The sequence below is a fragment of the Aythya marila genome (assembly GCF_965140915.1).
Source record: "Aythya marila genome assembly, chromosome: 1".
In the NCBI taxonomy this organism is placed as follows: Eukaryota; Metazoa; Chordata; class Aves; order Anseriformes; family Anatidae; genus Aythya; species Aythya marila.
This window is the reverse complement of record NC_139042.1, coordinates 124,899,447-124,914,549: the sequence shown is the minus strand read 5'-3', so window position 1 is coordinate 124,914,549 and position 15,103 is coordinate 124,899,447. Positions and strand designations below refer to the sequence as shown.

At 44.8% G+C, this 15,103-nt stretch overlaps 1 protein-coding gene across 1 annotated transcript in view; it reads right to left on the bottom strand.

Annotated features, from left to right (window-relative positions):
• Positions 1-15,103, bottom strand: part of EPHA1 (EPH receptor A1) — a 34,573-nt gene that overhangs the window by 5,638 nt on the left and 13,832 nt on the right. The window contains exons 3-11 of the mRNA XM_082784527.1: positions 14,255-14,530; positions 12,243-12,633; positions 7,120-7,275; positions 6,590-6,922; positions 5,223-5,347; positions 4,955-5,114; positions 2,182-2,278; positions 454-509; positions 52-174 (exon numbers count right to left, since the gene is read on the bottom strand). Coding sequence (XP_082640653.1) covers positions 52-174; positions 454-509; positions 2,182-2,278; positions 4,955-5,114; positions 5,223-5,347; positions 6,590-6,922; positions 7,120-7,275; positions 12,243-12,633; positions 14,255-14,530 — 1,717 coding nt within the window. The remainder of the gene's footprint in view (positions 1-51; positions 175-453; positions 510-2,181; positions 2,279-4,954; positions 5,115-5,222; positions 5,348-6,589; positions 6,923-7,119; positions 7,276-12,242; positions 12,634-14,254; positions 14,531-15,103) is intronic.

Sequence of the window (15,103 nt, the reverse complement as noted above, 5' to 3'; positions counted from 1 at the left end):
AAATATCAGTGTGGGGGAACTGAAAGATGAAAAGAAGGCCAACAAACTCACCCTCCCCAATCACATTCTCCATAGTGACACAGGAAACATCCAGTTCCTTAATGAATTCCAGCACTCCTCTGCTGGGGTCATCATAAGGTTGCAGGTCTACATAGGGCTTCAACCAGACCTTCTCTATGGTAAAGGGAAACAAAAGAGCAACTTAACCTGTCAACTCTTTGGTCAAGCTTTGTAGGGCAAAAATACAGAAGCAGAGCTAAATCCACAACCTTCAAACAAAAACAGTCAACAAATACATCAAACATACATTGAATAATACTGCAGCTATTATAGAAGGAGAGAGATTACATCAGAAAATCCACATGGGTGCCTTGTTTGAAAACTGTGATTCTTTTCATTTTTTGCAACCCATTCCAGGTTTCTCCCTGGTTCCACTATCCCTTTGAAGCTCACCTCGATCAAAGCCTGAAGTATTGTAATCTGGCCGTGATTGTCTGCGACGAGCATGCCTAGAACATAAGGAGAAGTCATGAAACTCAAATGGTTAACAAATATCAAAGAAGAAAGCAAGACTCCTAGGGAGTCTGTCCCAACTGGTCAAGCACAGAGTTCTGGGTAGCTCAGAGCAAAGTGGAACCAGACACTGCATCTACTTGATAGAGTACAGCCTATAATAGAATGTGGTACTTAACGTACATTTAGAAATGGAATTTTGTTTCCATGCAGTTAGTTTTGTTTGTTCCTCTGTTGCTGAATTAAATATGAATTTCTATTTCTTTTATGTTCTCTGTACACTTTCAGTAAAATATCTCAGCTTAAAAAAAACAGCCTTGTAGACATTTGGAAAGGAAGTAGAACTTTGTATCTGGGTAGAGGACCATTAAAGTAATAGTATATGGAAAATGGTTTGAAATAACTGGCTACATGAACTGCCTGCTTAATTGATCAGCAGCTATATAAAGGACTGTGCCATAACACTTTTTTTTATTAATTTGTCATGATAATAGTATGATAGCGCTGGATTATATTTGAAAAAAAAAAGAAAAAAAAAAGAGAGAAATCACTATACTTTCCTCTGTCCTCAGCAGCAAGCATTATCTTACAGGCATATCAACCCATCCAACCCTGCTAATTGAAATCACTTAGAGTCATTCCATCTTATTGCAGCACGCTGGTCTTCTTTCACCTCTAACTAATCCATCCAACTTCCTCAGAGATATCAAGTCCTTCTTTCTTAACTCTTTCTTAAGCTTTTATAGCTCAGCTGTTTTTCACAGAATGGGCAGGGCTGAAAGAAACCTCTGAAGATCATCTAGTCCAACCTTCTGCCAAGCAGGATCACCTAGAGCACGTTGCACCAGATGGCATCCATGTGGGTTTTGAGTATCTCCAGAAAAGGAGACGCCACAACCTCTCTGGGCAACCTGTCCCAGTGCTCTGTCACCCTCACAGTAAAGAAATGCCCCCTCATACTCAGCTGGAACCTCCTGTGCTTCAGTTTGTGCCCCTTGCCTCTCGTCCTGTTGCTGAGCACAGCTGAAAAGAGACTGCCTCCGTCCTCTCAACACCCTCCCCTCAGATATTTATATAAATTAATGAGATCTCCCCTCAGTCTTCCCTTTTCCAGGCTAAACAGGCCTAGTTCTCTCAGCATGTCCTCGTACAACAGGTGCTCCAGTCCTCCAACAATCTTAGCAGCCTGCCTTTGAACTCACCCCAGTAGTTCAATGTCCCTCTTGTACTGGGGAGCCCGGAACTGGACACAATACTCCAGGTGCGGCCTCACCAGGACTGAGCAGAGTGGGAGGATCACCTCCCTTAACCTGCTGGCAACACTTTTCCAAATACAGCCCAGGATACTGTCAGCCTTCTTGGCCACAAGGGCATATAGCTGACTCATGGTCAGCCTGCTGTCCACCAGGACTACCAGGTCCCTCTCTGCAGAGCTGCTCTCCAGCAGGTCATCCCACAACCTGTACTGGTGCTTGGGGTTATTCCTCCCTAGATGCAGGACCCTGCACTTGCCCTTGAACTACATGAGGTTCCTCCCAACCCAACCTTCCAGCCTGTCAAGGTTCCTCTGAATTTTAGCACAGCACTCTGGGGTATCAGCCACTCCTCTGACCTTTGTGTCATACTCCTACATCTATATCTTTTTCAGCTCCAAAAATCAACACTTACTTTCGTCGAAAGAACAGAAGTCCCAGAAGCAGCCCAATAAATAGTAGAACTCCAAAGATAATGGAGACTATGACTCCACCAGACAGAGCTCCTGTGTCTGCAAAGGAAAAGATAAAGGCCATATCATTTAAAAGAACAAGAATTATTTGTCTGGAATGTAGCAACCAGCTTCTACCAGCCAGTGGTATTAGGTGAACTATGGTGTTTCATCTTCCAGGCAACACAATGACCATATTTGAGTCCAAATATGCACATGCTATCCATGCACATAGTGTCTCTTCAGGTAGGTATCTGGTTCACTCTTATCTGTGATCCTCGTCTAGATGAGTAATTTATCCCTGTACCTGATTTAGCTTTCAAATAATCCCTGCTGCAGTTGAGCTAGACAACTCCAAGGTCTCTTCCCACATGTAAGTGAAGAACAGCTATTCTTCCCTCCCACTCCTCTCCAACTACTTTTTCAGATCAGACTCTTCTTCCTGCTCAGCAGCTGATTTAGACTATGGCATAGCAAAGACACAGATTTGCACAGCAGTCTAGTTTGACTCTTCTTTTTTATGCAGTTCATTTCCCCCTTCTGCCTTCCCTTCCTTTTGAAAATCCGGGTTTGTTTTTTTGCCTAATTAATTTGACAGAAACCACTGGCTGCTTAGCATTTTTGCAAACAAGCAAGCACTGACATATGAACTTGAAATCTAACATCATATTTCTGCTCTCTCAGAAAAAAAGTGTCAGGTGGTTTCGTTTTGTGACTGGATAGAACTCAGTGTTCAGATAACTCAGCTTGTCTTTTTCTACTTACACTTTCAAGCTAAAGCCACACAATATAGCTGACATAGTATAATATATATATATATATATATATATATATATATATTAATACAGTGTTATCCTCACAATATAGTTGAATTTATCAGAGTAAATACTAAATTCCCTCTGTTGGTTGCATTTAAGCCTTAATTTCTTGTAAATTAAAAAATGAATAATTTATTTTTAAATACATTAATGAAAAGTGTTCATATACATATCTAACGAGTGTCTACATCTTTTAATATTTTTCCTAAAGGCATTTAGGAAAGCACGCAGAAAAAAAAAGAAAATTCCTAAATATAATGTTGCAATAAGTGAGGGATCTTTAAGCAAGGAACAGCTGCATGACAACAGTGTCTGGAAGTGTTTCCTAACATCCAGTCCAATGCTCAGCATCTGTAAAGCCTAATTAACACTTGTTATTCTTGCTCAATTTGATGCTGACTCATCCCACTAAAATTACTAAAAATCACCAGCTTAGATAGGCAGAAATCAAGAGGCAAAGCTAACGTTCTTTCTTGCTAAAATCAAAAAGGCAAGATTTGGAAGAGGGAAGTAATATATTTTATTAAACCAACTAGAAAAAAGGGACAGGCTCTTAAGTACATAGCTCTTCTGCAAGAAATAAAGGGATCTAAACTCAAAATCAGATTTAAAAAGTTGCCTGTCCCTACCAATCTTGTTCCACTAATATCTCTAAACCATTGCAGCTAAAAATCATTATATTATCAAATAATCACTCCCACTGAATGAAACCTTGCTGGCAAGGTTTTTATTCCTTTCATATTCAAAATATCTTTGCCTTGGCATGATGAGATGATCAACTTTTATTTAAAGAGAAAAAAAAGCATAAACTTGTGGAAAGCTGCAAAGTATCTCCTAGCACATCATTTTATAATCAAAAAAAAATCTATTACATGTTAACTTAAAAATTTTCCACAGAACCTTTGTGATTCATTAACAGACTTAACCAACAGACTAATGTCATCACAATTGACAAAGACTGCAAGAAAATCTTACCCAAAGTTCTTGGTGTTAAAAAAAAGAAAATCTTTAAACAATATTTAAACCATGGTATCATAAATCCTTATCAGCTCTTACTGAATTACTATAACCATTTCTTAAAATTAATGTATGCCTTTCATTTTTCCTATTTTCTTGCTTCATTACAGTAAAACTAGCCTTTCATAGGCATCATTTCAATGAACTGATTTCTAGGATTATCAGAAACATCCATAGGGTCACTACGAGGATCTGTGAATTTGTGGAATGAAGGGAGAATAAGCTCCTTTATAGAAAACCTTTGATAATAGGGAAGTCTTTGGATAACCCAGGGAAAGGGAAGGTTGGATGTGGGGCCTGCATAAAATATTCTTTGATGCCGGAGGCCTCAGTAGACTGGCCTACACTTTGTGCTTTGGGTGAGAATTTTTTTTCAGCAGCACATATCATCTGACAGAGTCATTGCCAGACTCACATCCAGGGGCTGAACTACATACAGTAGAAATGATAAAGCTGGAAAAAAATAGCGCTGAAGTCCTCTGAGTTCTCCTTTTCATTAGCAATTCCTACATAAAAGGATAAATATGCTAATTGTTTTGTTAACACTTGAACTTAGAAACGTTACTATTCAGAATCAAAATATCTTTCAGGAGAACTAAATGAACAGATGGTGAATAATTTATTTATATAACACACAAAACTGACACCAATCATTTCTGAATGGGAAAGTACAATAGGATTCTGTATAACAGCAAGCACAAAGGATAAAATGATTCCCTGTTGAACATTTTCACAAAGCAGAGCTTTGTAAAGTCTTGGCCATGATGACAAAGAATTCAGGAGTGTGATTTCTTTGCCTTTGCAGCTAGCAGAACACAAAAAGATTGGTGTACTACGTGCATATACAATCTGATGGAGAAGGGAGTTTCTCACTAATGACATACCAATGGTTGTACTTTACCTGGTGGAAGGGTGCGGAATTCCTGCTCCTGGGAGTAGGGCCCAGGCCCGAGAGGTGTGATGGATCTCACACGAAGCAGATAGGCTGTGTCTGGTTGAAGGTCAGTCAGAGTGACATTTGGCTCAAGAAGGTGCTTCACTGTGTATCGTGCCTCCTCTCCCTGCAGAAATTGAACAACGTTAAATAACTAACACACATGGAATGGAACAAAGAGGACATTTTCAGCCCTTTAAGTGGTATGGGGAAGAACAAACGAGGCAGGTCTCACCTTCTCAAAGAACATGACCTCATACTCCACTGCGGTCTGGCTGCGCTGCCGTGGGGCAAGCCAAGAAACAGACAGACTACTGTCATCCCTTTGTGTCAGGATAAAATGGGACACTGTCACTGGAGCTGCAGGGGAGAAAACAAAGAATACCAGAATGAAATACAAACAACACAAAGTAATGCCTCTCTCCATCAGAGGCTCTATCTTTCCTTCTATGTCATACCGTGTAACTAGAAATGACTCTCATTGCCACTGCCACTCCCTTAGCTTTCTATTCTGTGGTGAAAGCAAAATGGGGTCTCCAGCTGTAATTTGTTGTTTTCTAAGAATAGCATGCTACCCCAGTAGTATCTACCCCAACAGAGGAAGAGCATATCTTTTGTCTCTGAAACAAAACCAGTCTTCCAAGAAATTACATTTAACCCAGCACTGTACTGTTCAATTTGAAAACAAAACGTTATGATTTTCTGCTCTTTCAGCAACAGTGACACAACTATCCTATGTGATTTATGAATAAAACTCCATTTCATATGGTACTGTGAAATTCCGTACTCAAAATCTCTCAGTTGACTGCAGAAGAATGTTATTCATGAATAAAAAGATAATTCTTAACAGATTGTAGGGACTGACGTGTCAAGCCTGGTTCTGTCCTTGTCCTTCATCATCACCAGGAAGTGATGAGGTAAACCCAACGTAGCTCTGCTTTCCTAGCTCAGAGTTATGCTGCCTCTGCATAGCAAAAGGAAGAAAAGACAGGGAGTCGTATAAAAGTCACTAAATCAGAACTGGGATAAGTACCAAGGGCTGCTGAGCACTGCAATGTTACTTTCCTATAATCTTGTTTAACAGCACTCCAGAAAATATTCATAGGACAGTCAAACTACTGCTCAACTTGAAGCCGAACTACGCATAAATGTGTCAAGGAGAACTTGTATGTTTCGAAGATACAAATTTCTCCACGTTTTTGAAGTTTTTATTTTCAGTTACATCAGGATTTCTGTTGTGTTTGGTTTGTTTTTTTCACTATATTTGAGTCATTGGTAATATTTCAGGCCCCATGCTTCCTGTCACACACATATAGCAATATCTTCATTGGACTACAACAGCGTATCACAGGGAGGGCTTTATCCTCCTCACCTCTGTTAAGTCCTTGGTGGATTCATAGCTCTTGGTAGATAATGCTTACTGCTGATTTAGCTTGCAAGGAATATGACTAATGGACTTTACATGCCAGAGGCAGAGGTACCTTATCATACCATACCAACACATGTGGCAGACAGAAGGAGATGGAGAAAGGTTAAACATTCACAGAGATTCCTCTTCCTTTTCCTGATGAGCAGGAAGAACTTCTCTCTGCTTCTGCTAACCTGCATGTCCAACTGCGACCCAGACAGCTGGAGCAGTTCTCTGGGGAGCAGGTCCCATTCCTGAGACACCATTATGGGCTTCCACAGCAAATGTGTAGTTGGTGTAAGCTTCTAGGCCATCCACATCCACAGCAGGTTTAGTGAGACCAGAAGCACTGGGGGTGAATACCACACCAGCCTCACATGGCTCACAAGACATGAAATGACAGCGCTGACAGAAGACTGTGTAAGTCAGATCCTTTCGCCCACCGTGGTCGCTGGGTGGCTGCCACCACAGAGAGAGCTGTGTGCCAATAAGGGAGAAGCTGACATTGCGGGGAGCTGAAGGGGGACCTATGAGAAGAATGAAAGAAAGTATTAGATCCAGCTGATAACATACAATGTATTGTGGCAGTTTCCAATCTGCTGATGCATTTCAAATTATGCCCTCTGTCCCCCCCAACCTCTCTCCCTCTCTGACCTCTCATCCCCATTTCCTAGCACTCTCTTTCATCTTTTCTCCTTGTTCTTTCTCTCCAGCCACAACTTACGGGTGCAAGCAATGTTCTGGCCCTCCAAAGGTGCTCGGTAGAAGCCTGTGTTACAGGAACAAGATGTAGCCCCTGACTCGTTGGATAAGCTGTTTGGGGGGCACTTGAGGCAGCGGTTAGTCTCCAGAGAGTGACGGTAGAATCCCCGCTGGCAGGCTGTGAGGACACAGACAATTCAACATAAGATCAACAGGAAACAAATTGCCAGTTTCATTCAATTTCTTGAAAGCTCCTTTTACATGCTTGCTTTCCTTCTATTCTTTCAGTTCAGAGAAATATTTAGGTTGGAAGGGATCCCAGGAGAGCACCTAGACCAATCATCTTCTAAGAGCAGACAAAGAGGAGATGCAGACCCAAGGTGGGATCAATGTTATGATAGGATTTGTAGGCTGAAGAACCTCAGGAATGCTTAATGAAAACACAACCTGGTCAGCCTCGGATACTTTTTTCAGCATAAATCCACATTGCTTTCTATTTTACTCATCAAGATTTCTGCTGTCAGTAAGGGCTGTAAATACTGCCTCAAAGTCCTTGGATTCCTCAGACTCCTCTTCTTGCTGACTTCCTACAGAATAGCCAGTGGGCTATTTAGCAGAAGCATGTTTTCTGATTTCAAGTGTTGTATTTAGCAGGGCCCTGAGGAATATGTACATGTAGATAATTATCAGTTTGCCTAACAGCACTGGCTATAAAGCTAATGCACTGCAAGAACACATGCCATTTGTTTCCTATTTCCAGTCCTATAAAACTAAGCAGACATGTCCTTCTCTAGCTGTTATCATCTGACACCATCCTTGATGCATTATTACTATCTCGTACTCCAGGAGTACTAGTCTGTCTACCAGTTATCTCGAGGTTAATGCTTTACCTCTGTAGGTATGTAGCAAGGAGGAAAGGAGTGAGGAAAGCTGCAGTACCCTGAGAATTTAATGGTTTACTGGCCTGTGCTAAATGATTTTCACAGAATCACAGAATGGCCGAGATTGGAAGGGACCTCTGAAGATCACCTAGTCCAACCCCCATTTTATCAAATGTTCTTGAAATACAATCAAACTTATCACTAATCACATAGTTGAGGAATGGAAACACTAATTTTTTACCAAGCTTCTGCCCTGCATTTAACTTGAGCATTGAGGATATTACCCTTTTCATATTGCACTACGAGAAAAATTATGTCCTGGGTAATCCCTCAGGATATCCCAAGGGAGAATACCCCAAAGCCATCTGCTCTGGAGCCTGACTGAAATGGCTTACTGTGGTAGAACATAACACAGAAATCAATCCTTTATCAAGAAAACAAAAAACATTACAGCCACTCCTACTACATGACATAGAGGAACACCTGAAGAAACTAAAAACTTTTCTGTTAACAAAGGCCCAGTCTCAGGAAGAGTGATTATCATCACCATAGGTTGAGATCTCTCTGTAGATTACCATCAGAGAACTGGTTTCATCCCAGTCTTGTTGGTTACCTCTCTTGCCCTCAAATGGCAAGCAGACTGTCTTATTAACATCAGAGGTTGCAGCCCAGAGATGCCATTTATATTCTATTTAAGATCAAATCATCTCTTTCAGAAATAGTCAAGAATAAGAAAAATTCTTTGATCTCTAGTCTGCTCATGACCAAGAGCATTTCTATTTGCTCGAGTGAAAATGAAAACTTTGTGACCTCCTGCCATTTTGCTCCAGCATAAGATTTCAAAATTAATGTCACTGGATCAGTCTGGATTGGATCGGCTTTGAGAGCAACATGAAAAACAAACCAAGAGCAGAGCCACAGATTTGTGTAACACATACACCAATATTCAATGACAATGCTATTTGCCATAAGCACACAACTTACACACACTTATTGTCAGGGTAACACAGAAAGGAAATTTGGGACACAGACCTACAGTCTACATCTATTGCTCAGAGTAAAGCTTTGCTTTGCTCACTGTGGCCCTAGGACCCTTCAGGTGGGATGACTGCCTCAGAGGGAGGCAGTAAGCCTAGTACCAAGTGAGTGCAAGGAGGAAACTGCACGGGGGGACGTCTGTGTAAAGGGATAAGCCTGGGAGGTAACAGTGAACACACCGGTCAGCTAGACCAGGTCACATCACCTCAGGCTGTGACAAACAGAGCCTAGAAACGCAAGCTAGAGGGATGGCACACGGCTTTGATATCCAGATATCAGCATGCCCACGGTATGGTCCAGGCTAAGGGCAGCCATCCTCGGGCCCGGCCGCGTTTGGAAGGACAGGACAGCGGGGGCAGAACCAACAAGACCACTCAGTTTCGGGCAGCTGAGCCAAAACAAGCCCAGGCCAGCCCAGACGGGTGCCCGGGGCAGCGGGAGGGGCCCTGGCGCCTCAGGGCTGAGCCCCCGGGCCCGGCCGCCACAACCAGCCCCGGGCGAGGCGCCGCGGCTCCCGCTGCCCACGCAGCCGCCGCCGTGCCTGCAGCGGCCGGCAGGGGGCCGCCCAGCACCGGGGAGGAGCGGGGCCAAGCGCCGGCAGCCCCGCCTGAGAGGCGGTGCGAAGCCTCCCCCGGAGCGGCCGGCTGGGCAGGGCGTGGGGGCGGCGAGGCGCCGGCGGCCTGCCGCATTAGCGGGCGGGCGGGCGTCAGGCTGGGGAGCCGGGGAGCCGCTGCTGCCCGCGTCCTTCCCAGCCTGCGGTTCCCCGTGACGTGGCCGCCGCCACGGGCTCGTTGGGCAGAAGCAGGGCAAGCTCTGCCCTCGGCTCCCGCAGGCTGAGCGGTGCTCAGGTCCAGGGAGCAGAGAACTGGAGAATATTTCGAGATGGAGGATCATCGAGCCCAGCTACTGCGCGGGAGTAACCTCCCCTGTCACAGCTTCGTGCTGTTCCCTCAGGTCCCGTTGCTGTTCAGCAGCACCCGCCCCTCTGCTCTCCCTCAGCTACAGTCCAGACCCTCTCCCACTCCACACACTTGGTTTCCCCAGTCCTTGGTGATCTGCTCCAAGCTGTGGCTTCAGGCAACAAGGTGTGGAAAACAGGTCTGGAAAAAGGGGTGTGGCACTGCTCACCCAAGAACCAGAAGGCAGAGAGGGCAGCAGTGGTCTAACCCTTCACTGCTTATTCTGGCAGGTGGTTTTCTCCTAAGACTGCCAGCAAGCATTGGGCAGTACTCAGACACCAGAACGATGCTGACAGGGAGTTCAGCATCAGCAACCAACTCACCCATCACCCTGCAGAGCCCACCAAGAAACCAGAATGCAAACTAGGGGCATAGTCAGCCTCCGGTATTCACAGTAAATGACGTACTTCAGGAAGTTAGTCACGGAGGTCCAGGCTTATTGGCAGAGGTGTAGTCCCAAGCTCAGATAACAGAGAGGTATAAAATGCTACGAGAGGCTGAGATGTAATGCTCTGGGCAGGCACAGCCCTCTCAGCATGATGAGATGGCTGAGCCACTTATCCACCAGAGCTCTGTACAGCTGGAAATTCACTGAGGGGTTGGGCGAACTGGTTCAGAACCTGGCGTTCTGGCTTTCTGTTGCCTCCTGTCCTGTACCTGAGTTCAGATTCTCCTCCCTGTTATGAGGCAAGGATCATAGTACAGCTTTCCTGTCTTCCTGCTCAAGGCAAAAAGCAGAACCAGAATACTCTGCCTGAAGGTATTCTTCCTCCATTCTGTCTCTCTTTTTGTGTTTGAAGGGAAGTCCTTCACCTTGCAAGGACAAAAGTAAAAGCCTTGACCGCAGTCTTCATCCTGACATGGATTGTTCCCAGTTGTTTGCATAATGCCATGTCTTTTCTGTAGAGGGAGGGGAACCAAACACATTCCCCAACAGGCAACCTACATTCACCTTTTCTGATGCTAAAATAACACACTGCTCTGGGGGCTTGAAGTTACCTCTCCCTTCCCCTGCTAGGTTCTACCCCTCTTCCCTTCATCTCCTGGGAGACCTCCTGATTCTCCACAGATACAAAAGGCACTCCTAGCTGCAGCTGTACTTGGGCAGAGTGGGATAAAAGCACAGATGAAGAATGAACCTGTGCTGTGATAGCAGCCAGGGCCTGTCCAGGCATGACAGCTTCCCTGCCCCTTCCCAGGGGAGTGCTCTCAGGAGGGCGGGGAGAGCTGTGTAGCACCTAAGTGGAAAAACTGGCTGGGCTATACAAGGATAGGGGATTGCTGGAGAAGGGCAAGGATCTTGCGCTTCAACCTTTGCCAGCTCTCCAAGCAAAATGAGCAGCAAGCAGGCAAGCAGTGAGGATTCAAAGGGGCACCAGATCCTTGCAGTGAAACAAGGGCAGAACAGAGCAGAGAGGTTACTCCACTGACCCTGAGAGCAGTGCATGGATTCTTTCCCCTATATTCTCAACTGCCTCAGCCTTGTGCCATATGACTCTGAAAACAAGAGTGGAAATGTGCTCTTACCTCCTTGTCTGCATTAATACATGTCCCTAAAACCACCGTACACATCCTCTTCCTTGGCATACACATGTAGTTTCCACAGGAAGCTGAATCCTCTCCCCTCCTTGTCAAAAGGATAGCCCTGCACTGCTTGCTCCAAGAACCCTGTCTCACTCTGTGGCTCCAGTACCAGAGACTCCTATGCCTGCTGATTGTTCTTCCTCAGAAATGAGCCAGGCTCTGACGGTACTGTGCAATGTGCTTTACACAGTTTCCCATGGCAGAAGAACCATCCCAGTCCAAGCAGAAGGGGGCACAAAGGAGAAACTTGCCCCCCTGCAGCTCTTCGCTTTCTAGTCACGGGACAAGCACACTGTACTGTGTGTCTGACCTGTCTGCCCTGAGAGAACAAGGCTGCCATTTAAGGGTTGGGAACTAGTTGTTGAGTGAGTCAGTGTCAATCACACAGTTACAGCTCGCAGAAACTAGCTCCAGAGCTAAAAGCTCCTGGATGGAGCCCAAGAGGGAGTGGAAAGGTGTGTGCAGGTCTTACACCTGACACACAAGGAGAAAATCCCAATTGAATAAGAAGCTAAAGAGGGGAGAAAAGGTTTAAGAAATGGCTCTCAGGCACAGAGGGCAGGCAAGAAAAAGTTAGACCACACTAACTCCCCTGCTCCCACTCTGTGCTTACAGATACTCTGATCTCCAGCTCCCTGGAACCTCTCCCATGGCCTACAGCCACTGTCTGTCTGCATACTCACCTACGCAGCTCCCATCGACTTCCTCAAACCCCACAGCACAAAGGCATCGTCCCATCGGTACCAACCACTCGCCATCTGTGCTGCAGTGCATCCTAGGGGGAGAGCCTGTTTCTTCAGCTGCATGCTCCACGCAGGCCCCAAGCACTTCTGTCAGCCCCTCTGAACCTGCTAGCGTCTCTGGAAAACGGGCAAGGCCTCGCACTGCCTCCGGGCAAGTCTTGTAATACACTCGGACAGACACCATTGCTACGCAAGCCCCAGAGTTCTGGAAAGCTAAGTAGAAGCCCCGGCGAGACAGCTTCCCAATGGGGCACACTTCTGTGTTCAGCTGCATGGCACCAGATTCAATGTCTCTGTTTGTGAAGCTTCGATCTGCAGCCACAGTGTTGAGCTAGGTGAAAGAGAAAAAGACAACAGCTTTAACATCCGAGCAAGCAGCAGCTCTGAGTTACCTACAGCTGTCAAACATTTTTTACACTAAGGCCTTTTAAAGGCTGCATGTTTGACTGTTTCTGATCTCAGTGTACTGCATGTTTTTCACTATCTCCTTTCAACTCATTTCCAGTCATTCACTTTCTTATACAGCACACTGTATTCTGGGTCTGTGATCTTGGATGTCTTTACAAACTACCCTAGGAGAATTTAACAAATCAGGAGCAAATCTCTCATGCTATTTTTGTTTGCAAATCATATGCAATAAAAATTAAAATAAATTCACAATAGGACTTACAGATGTGTTTTTGAAATTGACCAGTGAATTACAGCTACCCATTTCCAGGCTGCACTTGATGCAGATCAGACCTTCAACTGAAAGGTGCTTTTCATGCAGTATTCAAGGCATTTTAGCACTGAAAATTTCACTTCAATTGGGTGAAGAATGCTTCCATGCTTTTACATTCCCACTGCCTCACCAACTGACAGTGAGAGAGATGCTTTCTATAGTGGGGCAAATGGGAAAGGTCTCCATGACATCAAATGATATGGAAAAACTGGACTGCACGTGGGATGGTCTTTCTTCTCAGAGACACTGGTAAATGATCCTCTCCACTGTAGGCCCCTCCGCATTACACAACACCACCTGTTCCATGTAGGTGGATGGCAAAAAAATCTGCAGAGCAGTTGCATGTGGTAGTAGGATCATAAAGCGGGTTTAAGAGTTGTGGAGGTATCACACAGATGCATACAGCAGCCTCCAGTTGCAAGGGAGGTGCACTGGGGAAGGGGGAGGGAAGAGTTAGCTACCATAGTTCTACTCTTCCTGGAGCAGAAGCAGCAGGACTGTAGCTTTTACAGTTCTTTGTTTTCATAACATGTCGTTTAAACTGCAGAGGAAAAGGGCAGTCAAGTAATTTAGGTCCGTGGCTTCTTTTAGGACACAACTGAGTTACAGAAGTTCCTCTACAAAAAAGCTGAGGTTCCCCGTTCTGTAATTCAAATATTTTCATGGCAAAAGGGCAGTACATCAGGGAAAACAGCAGGTAAAATATAGCAGTGCTAAATACTTTCACACAAGGGAGAAATATGTTATAACAAGCCAACACCTCTAGATTTAGAAAAAATAAAAACAAACAAACACCCTATATCTAATTACAATCAGAGCAAATGAAGAAGAGCACCAACAGAGGTTTGAGTTGGGTTCTGTTCCTCACTTGGTCTAATCTTGCTTTATTGCCTAAGGCAAGTCAAATTATTTTGGTCTCTGCTTTACTCTAAAAACTGATGTAACAATCAGGCACAGTTATAATCCTTTAGAATCCTTACCTAAGTTGCATCCAGTTAAATAGGTGATTAAGAAGAATGGAGGTCTGATCTCATCTGAAAACTATGGCCTCTTCTGGCAGTGACTACTCTGAGGCATCACAGAGGGCACTTAGGGGCAAAGCTTATTCAAAGGACAGCACTTATCCACATCCCTTCCCCAGATGCTGGTTCTCCTGTCCGCCCCCAGTCAGCAAGACACACCCAGTTTAAGCTGAAAGGCATGACAGCCTTACACCCACAGCCCTACAGACCTTGATGAACAGCGGGCGGCGGAACTGGATCCCGACATCTTGCTCAGACTCCATGTAGTAGAGGTTGAAAGTCTCTTTGCAGGTCACCACTTCTCCTTTGAAGCTCTTGCAGTCCCTCACAGTAAACTTCAGCTCCACGTAAATGCGAGAGGCTGCCTCACCCCGATAAATCCAGTTGGTGCGAAGCCAGTGATCGGTGTCTCCCTCAGAAAGCACACTGCAGTCCTGGTACATATAGACCGGGGTGCCATTTATCATCTGCTGCACTTCACTCCACTGCTCCCAAGGTAGAACAAAACATGTTAGACAAACGTGAGAAACAAATTTCACCTCAAATACAACAAAATCTAGCCTACAAGATCCACTCCTATTTAGCATTCAGGGCTCAAAGCCTGCAGAGCTGAAAGGCCTCTTACACTGGCCTACAGCCCTGTATCTGCCTGAACTCTTTACACTGGGAACACGGAGGATACTCTAATTAGGGTGTAACTCATGCGAAACTGAAAGGAACCACAGTGCACGGACTGCTGCACATCCCCTTCATCCTACCTTGGTTCCAACCTCTTTTCTTTCATGCACTGTCTTGTCTTAGATAAAGACCCCCTACTCCTGTGTATTGTCCACTTCTTTCTGCCCCTGTTTAAATTCAAAGTGTACAATAAGATATGCCAAGACTATTAACTGCCCCTGAAAACAGTGCACAGCACTTTGGGGCAGGAGAAGAAAGGGCCTGACACAATGGGAATGCCAACTGCAGCAGCACTGTGCTCATTAATTAGGAGTTCACACTTCATTTGGGTGTGATATTTGCAAACCCTAATTTAACTATTAAAACTCAGTTGGTTTTCC